We start from the raw sequence: 8,998 nt of genomic DNA, 5'->3' as shown, positions 1-8,998 counted from the left end.
GAATCATGTATGTGCAGAGATTAATACAAACAGGCAGCTTCAGGACAGCTTGTGAAGTAAGAGACTTATCTCTTAGTTATTAAACTTTTGGAAACAAAAAGGGGAAGCAAAGGGTACAAAACATATCAGGCACAAATTATTAGTATTTTTGTTTTAAAACATATCTGAAAAATCTTAAACTTTATTTGGTGAAAATAAATCAACACATTAATGTGTAACTGCCCAAACAAATACACTTTTCACTATAGTTTATTAGCATTCTCTTGTACAATTTTACATCAGTATGATAATTATCCCAAAATAAATGTAAAAGGCAGATAAATCATTTAGTGCAATGAAAATACATGAAAACCACTGAGTGCAGATACATGTTGTGTTACGATACTGCTAAACAGCTCCACTCTCGGGCTGCTCAGAGCCTCACCCTCATTTTCATCAGTAGGTATTATAAAGGCAATAAATTAATGGACCATAATATTGGAATGGGAAGCCCAGGTATTCATTTCCTTATATACAGAAGCAAAAAAAATGTTTTCTAACATGTTACTTCAATTATTCCACGATATGTTTGTAGTTGTTTTTCTGTGCTGCCCAATACAGGCAACTACAATTCTTAGTGTTTTGACAAACTAGGTAGATTATTTTCTGGTAGGACTTATTCAGTTGAGTACCACACCACTTACAAATAAGCAATCCTGATTTAAAATATTTAATCAAATGAAAATGACAAACACTGGAATGAGCTGGACTGTCTCTGAAATCAAATGTTGCCCATTCTAGACTTTAACAATCCTATTTACTAAATCAGTCGTGTTTTAAACAAATGTTGGACACTATTTATTGAAAAGGTTTTTCTAACAGGAGCACCTTTTCAGCAGGCGTCAGCAAAGTGCCTAACAAACTAATTGTGATTGCAAAACTAACGCAACCAGTGCAAACTGGGTCGCCCACTGTGTCAATCCAAATACTACATAACCCAGCTCTGAAATTTTACAGGCATTAAGTGAGTGAGTGAGTTTGCTGCTGAACTACGATGTCAGATTCCATCACCTACCCTAGTATAAGCAGAGCAGAAAATGTATCCCTGTAAATACGGGCACATGAAACACAGACACATCTTTAAGGTTGCACAACTGAGCAATTAACTACAAAAACTGGAAAGCTCTATTTAACCATTTCATGGTTGATTTTCTTTTTTACTTGGACTGTGAAAGCTGAACTCTAATCTGGAGCCTACTCCTCGGATTTAAAGCAACAATATGTAACTTTTACTGAGCAACAGCGCCCTCTGCAGCCACACATGGTGATTCATTCTGCTGGGTTTTCATGCAGAGAAAAAGCAAAGCCCGGCAATGTGTTGACCAGAGCTCTGACTGCGTATCCCACTCACTGAACTGAAGCACAACTGATCAGTGGATATTACCCATGATCCCTGGCTTCCTGAACCAGAAGAGCTGCTGTTGTAACAAATACACCAAACTCGGTTTAGAGTTCTTCATATTTTAAAAGTTTCCCCGCTGAATATGGGATATAAACGCTGGTTTTAACTAATCAACAGTTCAGAATTACTCTCGACCTTGCTGGGCCTGATGCTGAGGATTTAAACTGAGACCAGTCAGTTACACACTTCTCACAGGAGATCGTACCTGCTCACCAAAGTTATATAGAACAAGAGCAGACGTTTGGGGTGAGGAGTGGAAATGAGAGCAGCACCATTTTAATTTTGAAGCTGCTATTTTAAGATTTAAAAAGTTGCATAGTGTTGCTTTAAGTTTTGAGATACAAAATTAAGTCTCAAGCAGGCTACAGTATATTTACTTTGATAATACCAGAAACATTTTTGACCCATCGATGATTCAAAGCTGAAATGTGTAGTCAGGGGTGAGAACTCACCAAAGTGACCTAAAACTATTAAAACCTTAAAAAGTGCCTGTGTGACGTGATCATATCCCTCTATATTCTGACATATCTCTAAATTAAGAAACACTAAATTATACAAAAAGAGGATTCTATCAACCCTCTATTTGGTCTCAGTCCAAGTATCAAATAGATTACAAACAGATTGCGACCACACACACACATGCACCCACGCACGCACACATACACACTTAAACTTGGCAGCAGTTTCAAGTGTAGTGAGTCCACCAAGCTTTCAACATAAATCTCTGAGGATTACTCAATATCAGATTATCCTAATACCAAATATAAATAAACTTTAATAACGACACCATCAATAATAAGTCCTTAGAAATAAAGTCTCTTCATTATAACAGGATGGATTCTTCACTTCAGAACATTAGCAGCTGTAACCCAAACTGCTGCATGTTCTTCAGGAGTCATATGACCCTCAGCAGGGGGCTGAGAAGCCCTATGTGGAGTGGGATGATTAGTAGCATCCTAGAAGACGAATGAGGAGCGTTAACTGGTTCAGTTTAGAGCGTTCACTCCAGACAGTGTTATCAACTGCAGGGTCTGCACCAACTAGAGTCACTTGAGGGATGATGCGTTGGAGTGCAGGGGTAGACGAGGAGCGCTTCAAGGAAACAGGTCCAGCTTGTTCAACGCAGTGTTGACCACAGCAAGGGCTGCTGCCCCTAAAGCCACCGTCAGACCCATGACAGCCAGTCGGACAAAGCGCCGCGCTGCTGAAGGCTGAGTCACTGTTACTACTGAACTGGCTGCTGCGCTCTCCAGTGCAGCCTGCTTCTGTCTGCGTCGGCGACGGAGAACTGAGTCCGGTCGCTGTTGAGTGGACGCAAGATCAAAGTCCTTAAAGGTAGAGCTGGCCATGCTTAGGAGGTCAACAGAAAGATTCATACAGAGGAGAGACCGAAGAGAAAATGAAAGGGTTAATATTAGAATAGTGAGTAATTGAAGTTGTTGAGAAGTAGAAGAAAATTAAAGGAGACATATTGTGCTCATATTCAGGTTGATCGTTATAGTTTGAGTTTTTAACCTGAAAAAGTTGACATGCTCTTATGTTCAGAAACACTTGTCTATTGCTGCAGCTCCTCCTTTCAGCCTCTGTCTGAAACACCTGGTTTTAGCTCCTGTCTCTTTAAGGTCCCCCTCCCGATAAAATGTCCGGTCTCACTTTACCTGACCAGACTAACTGCAAGCATTATGCAAATATGGGGCAGTGTGAGGTCATATGGCATCATACGAGTTGTCATGTAACATCACCATGCCCCAGAAGATTCAGTCGGGTTGTTTCAGGAGCTTCAATGTTTTCTGTGGCGGAGAGAAGCTCCCTTTACATTCACAAGAAACTATAACACACTAGAGGAAAGTGAAAATATGAAAAAGCATAATATGTCTCCTTTGTGTGCGAGAAGCAAAGAAAAAAAATATTCACACCACTGAGGCAAGTAGTGTTCTGTAAAGGGAAGGTAATTACCAGTCATGTGAGGCAGCTTCTTTGGCCAGTTCAGAGGGAGGAAACTGGACGAAGAGGTCTCCTGCTCGGCTGATCAGGGTCTCATAGGGCAGATCCTGAGGAATCTGAGACAGCAGATGATGAACCATGGCCATGTCGCATTCACAGTCCAGCACCTCCTCTTCTCTGTACAGTACAATCTGCAACACAAGTGCAAATAACACACACAGACACATTCAGTCTTTCAAAAGGGCCACGATGGACAAATTGAATGTCTAAACCAGTGGCCACTTTATTTACTATCTGACATTAGGGTTTTTGTTGAACCCACTCAACAAATGATCCGGCATCATTGACTCTCCATCATCACCTTTCTATGGGCAGTGCAGGTCACAGCATCGTTATATTCGAGGTTCATATAAACTTGTCTTTACACAACCGTCATCATTTAATAAAGTACATCATTACACAGGCGTCTGCACGGTGACAAAACCAAGCAGAGCCTGAGAATTACAACTGTTGGCGTATGGCTCACATATCAATAAAGGAAGCTCATATAACTGCCCGTGCAATTCTAAAGTGTTCTATTGATTAAGCAGACTTTAGTCATGTACTGTAAATGAAGAGCTGAAAACAGGGAACTCACCACAGCAGCAAAGTAGATGGGCATTAGCGGGTGGCAGGCCAAGAAGAAGTCGTACAACCGGACAACGTGGCGGAAGTCTGACAGGACGTGGCCGAACCAGGTGATCAGCCAACTGAGAGCGAAGACTGTTCCCACTTCAGCCCTGAGGAAACATGGCAGAGGGGTGGAGATTTCTTATGTTGCAGGAACAATACAACAATTAACAGCACATATTTTGGGGAATTAAAGTCATGTTATGGGATCTGGACTTAAGAGAAGTAACTTGAGAAATCATAATATGACCAGTAAGAAGTCATCCTTTACTAAAATCACCAGAATCATCTCCTGATATAAACATACTGAGGTTTTACATTAACCTTGTAATATCTTCTTCCAAGTTGTTCAAGAAACCTTGGAAGACGTTGCTTTAAAGTGTGCCATAAAGATAGAGGACACAGCCAAAGCAAATGCCTGTAAACCAAATTAAAACCATATATCATCCATTAAAAACCCCTTGAAGAAAACCCATTATGATGTCATAAATGCTGGAGATTTCCTTGCTAAAAATACACTGATGTGTCTTTCTTATGGTTTCTTACTGGTATATGCTTTGACTCGTGTTAAGCGATCAAGCTGTAGGTTGGAGGTCTTACTTTCATTTATCATATTAAAATGATGAAATGATGAGTATGCAATGTCAACGTTCAAGAAAACAGACAAAGTGTCAAAACCATAGACCACACTCGGGTGTGCAGCCTTTTAATACTCTCCACATTGAGTTTTAGTTGAAACCTTGTCTGGTAAACTGCTGTTTGTTCATACATAAAACTATGGTGGATTTATGTAACCTCTCGTGGAAGACGGAAAATAAATTGGTTAAGCCTTAAAACAGCAGAAAACCTTACTGTTGCATGAAGTCATGCACCTCTGGGTTGACTCTCTCAATGATGGGCATCAAATAGTTGAGAATATGTTTTGTGTTGTCCATGGTGGGATCCATGAAGTCCCTGAGAAAGAGGAAAGGATATTTTCAAATCCTGACAGGTGGACACAGCAAAGAGAGAAAAACGGAGACGATAGGTGATAAAAGCTGCTACAGAATTATATATTTACATTAAAAGCACCTGAGGTGATGAGTGGAGAGCTTTTCTACGAGAGCAGTCGCGCGGCGCTCTCCCAGGACCAATAAGAAGGTGACAACAATGTCGTGGTATCCTTGGTAGTAGTGCAGCTGGGGATTACGTTTCAGGACTCTGAGGATGATGTCAGTCAGTTCTTCCTGGAGACCCTCCCTCTGCTCGTCTGGCATACCTGGCATATCCATCCAAAATAAAATTAACAAAGCACTTTTATAAGTTTGCTTTAGTTATGCCACAACTTTTTACATATAAATGCACCCGTTTACAATTTTTCATAATGACTTCCATTGTAATTTGTTCTCATTGCACAACACTGGCACAAGATTCGTTAAATCATGTGCTGGTGTTTTAGCAACAGTAGTTTTTGTTTCCCCCCCAGTCAAAAAGAGGATAATCTGAGAAATTAAGTCAACCATGCTGGAACGAATGAATGAAAATTACATAAATATATGACGCAATTCCATTATTTCTGGTATGAAACATAAACTGATGCAAAATCTTATGAGCTGTGGGTTAACTCTAATCAGAAATATGGTATTGTGTAGTATTGCAGAGTTTTTCCCTCCAAAAGTAAAAATAAAATCAATTCTACAGTTTTATTTTCAAAGACAAAAAAAAACTGAAGTAATTGAAGTCTGCTACTCGTCAGTGGTGATGGAACTTTACAAAGCAGTGAACTACAGCCAGGTTCATCATTTCTTTGGGTCCCCTGGAAACATGTTCATTGTCGTTTTCAGCTATTTGCAGCACGTTTCTGTATTTGCATGTGTTGTGACTTTTCGCAGCGCATGTATAGTCAAATTGATGAAGTTGTTTTCGGAATTTGCATGTGTTTTTTCTATTTGCACGTGTTTTCTTAATTTGCAGTGCGTTGAGCTCTCTCCACCGTATGAATAACTGTTTACACAGGTAAAAAAATGCATTATGACACTAACTACACTTCCCAATTAGAAAAACCCACACCTGAGCAAGTTTGTTTCCACTGGTTCCATAACAGTATAAATCCTTGGATAGTGGGGCACATTCAACAAAACTATATTTGAAAGTCAAAAGCTGCTGTAGTGGTCGGGACTGTTGCACCACATATACATGTAGAGTAGATTGAGTGTGTTCATATCACTCTGTATTTGTAGTTGACAGCAATGTACATGAGAGAAACTGAGTGGTTTGTGAGTATTCACCTGGTGGGAACCTCCGCAGTGAGCGCTGGACGTCCAGCAGGACCTGATTGTAGTCCTTGTTGTTCTCTCGCTCCACCGTCTCTGCACAGGACATGTCACCGTTAGAACTGCTGGATGAGTCCAGTGTGTGGGAAAGCTTTGCACCTGCTGATGCTCTGAATGTTTTACAATGATGCATGGTGGGAAATGAATGTGCAATCGCATAGAGAGCACACAGACGTGTGGCCTACACTACTATGTGTGTGTGTGTGTGTATATATGTGCAGCTAACATGACACCTGGCTCCTGGTCCAGGACCTGCAGGGGCACGTTGAGCAGGCGAGGCCACACTTGACATCGCATCTCGTCCGTCAGCAGTCCTCCTTCACTGATGGCCATCCTCCTCAGAGCCGCCACATCCACTGGACTCACGTTCAGGGCCTGTGTGATGTCCGCAGTCTTCCTCTTGCGCCTGCTGTCCCAGCCTGACACACACACAAACACACTGTTTACCAAGCTAGTAGCTAGCATCATGACTTTTAGCTTGCAACTGTTGCAGGTGGGGGGACGTGTCAGGACGTTTTAGGGGACATAGTTAGCTTAGCTAGCTCCAACAGCTACATGCAGCGATGCGAGTTTACATTTAAGTCCACCTGCAGACTGGCTGTCCCGCTTCATTAGCCCCTGTGAACCCACAGGATAGCATCACGGTTAGCTAGCTACGCGACACTGACCGTTACCTTGTCGTCCATTCACTGGCGTGGAGGGACCAGCGCTTCGGGTCGTCCTCATCTTTATTCCTCCACTTCTCGGCGTGTTCTCGTTCGATGACATGACTTCACCTCCTCTGCCGGGCGAACCTCGACTCATCCTCCCCGCGGCCGCCAACTGGGAGCTAGCGGTGCAATTAGCGAGGCCGGACGGCGTCATGCGAACACGGCGCGTTAGCGAGCTAATCGGCGTTAGCTGGTCGCCGAGCTCACGGTAATTCGCCCCGCTTCCGAAAGCCGCATCTTCCTCAGTGCAGCCGCCATCGAGCGGGACCTGTGACAAACTGTGGCCGGTCAGAGAGGAGAGGAGAAGAGGAGGAGGAGAGGCGGCGACATGTTGACACTGAGACCGAGAAGAGGCGTCAGCACCTCGGTGACCCTCCCTGTTCACACCGCAGGTTCAGACCGTAGGTTCAGACTCATCACCCCGAGGAGGAGGAGGCGCTACACTATAATAATCACAATCATCATCATCATCATCATCATCATAATTACTGAAACTAAATACCACAATGTAGAAAGTACCAGAGCATTAAAGTAGAAACATGTACAATTAAATTAAATACATACAAAATCAAAGTAAAAACTAATTGTTATAGTAATGTTATAATATATTCTTGCAGGAGAAGATGTACAAAGTATACAAGTGATAGTAGCACTACTACTACTGATACAACTACTAATGATACAACATATACTACTACTAGTACAACTACTGCTACTAATAATACAAATAATAGCCAACACTAAATACCACAATGTAGAAAGTATAAGAGCACTAAGTAAAAACACATACAGTAAAATTAAATATAAGAATAATACAAGTAAAAGCAAACTGTTATAATAATGTTATAGACTGTGCAGGGGAAGATGTACAAAGTATGCACGTGATAGTAGCACTGCTACTACTTGTACAACTACAACTACTAATACTAGGTAATTGCACATTTATTACATTTGTTCGGTGAGGGTTTATTTCTCGAGTTATTTCATCCGATTCGTGTGAAAATACATTTTTGTGGCGTCATCCAATTTCTGGGGAAAATAAACCGACACGACCACTTTCTTTTGTGTCAACATCACAGACCAGACGGGGCCACTTTTCTCATCCTGTGCAAACAGATGTCAAACAATATTTACATGACATCCATTTCTACTTATTCACGCCTTGTTAAATACACGTGCACGAATCAGCTAACGTGTGTGTGTGTGTGTGTGTGTGTGTGTTTGTTTGTGTGTGTGCGTGCGTGTTGACTTTTTCCAGTCTCCACACAAATGCACGCTGCGTTCAAGTGTATATAATATTACTACTACTAATAATAATAATAATAAAAACAATAAAATGAATACCACAATTTATAAATACCACTAGTAGATTGCATATACTTCAGTTGAAAATATATAAATCACAATGTAAATTGTATGTAGAAATATAAATTGTATAATATGTATACAATAAATATAAATAAATAATAAATAAATAAATACAGACACACACATTGTGTAGTTTTTGCTATGTGCAAATGCTTTTGACTGGGTGCTGGGTTCCCTGCTGGGTGTTTGAGAGCATCCTAATTACAGTATTTAGCCATTGGGCAGACTTGAGTCTTGCCACTTTCTTATTTTGCCTTTCTTATTTTTGGTGGGTATACCTGGGTGTGGGTATGTTGTCAGGGTGTGGCAGGGGACCTTGTCTTGGGTCCGCTGCCAACTTACTGAGTTAACCATTAAAAGAATCCTTCTGGGGAGCCACTGAAGACTACCTAGGCTAGTTAGCCATCTCATTAGGCAGATCGGGTTTGGGATGACTCAGCACCGCACCTAATCTCTTGTGCGATGCCCCTTATTTTTATTGGTCACTGTCTTGTGTAGCTGTGATTAATTGTTTTGATTCGAGCAAGGTGTATGACCTTTTGTGTTGTGGTTAC

The 8,998-nt window shown here is 41.4% G+C and overlaps 1 protein-coding gene across 3 annotated transcripts; it reads right to left on the bottom strand.

Moving 5' to 3' along the window:
• Nucleotides 1-139: 139 nt before the first annotated feature.
• On the bottom strand, nt 140-7,494 carry tbc1d20 (TBC1 domain family, member 20). 3 transcript variants are annotated; one of them, XM_035151769.2, is made up of 8 exons: nt 7,035-7,494; nt 6,600-6,785; nt 6,322-6,402; nt 5,126-5,312; nt 4,907-5,008; nt 4,023-4,164; nt 3,398-3,576; nt 140-2,791 (listed from the first exon to the last, which is right to left on the bottom strand). In XM_035151769.2, exons 1-8 carry the CDS (start codon nt 7,228-7,230, stop codon nt 2,536-2,538), a joined length of 1,329 nt encoding a protein of 442 aa, XP_035007660.1. In that variant the 5' UTR covers nt 7,231-7,494; the 3' UTR covers nt 140-2,535. The 3 variants fall into 3 exon arrangements, with proteins under 3 accessions (XP_035007660.1, XP_035007663.1, XP_035007662.1); XM_035151772.2 differs by having other exon boundaries at nt 140-2,742; XM_035151771.2 differs by having other exon boundaries at nt 7,041-7,494.
• Nucleotides 7,495-8,998: the final 1,504 nt, after the last annotated feature.

Source organism: Hippoglossus stenolepis, chromosome 3 (genome assembly GCF_022539355.2).
Source record: "Hippoglossus stenolepis isolate QCI-W04-F060 chromosome 3, HSTE1.2, whole genome shotgun sequence".
Lineage (NCBI taxonomy): Eukaryota > Metazoa > Chordata > Actinopteri > Pleuronectiformes > Pleuronectidae > Hippoglossus > Hippoglossus stenolepis.
The sequence above is the reverse complement of the archived record's forward strand: the minus strand, read 5'-3'. Positions and strand labels throughout refer to the sequence as shown.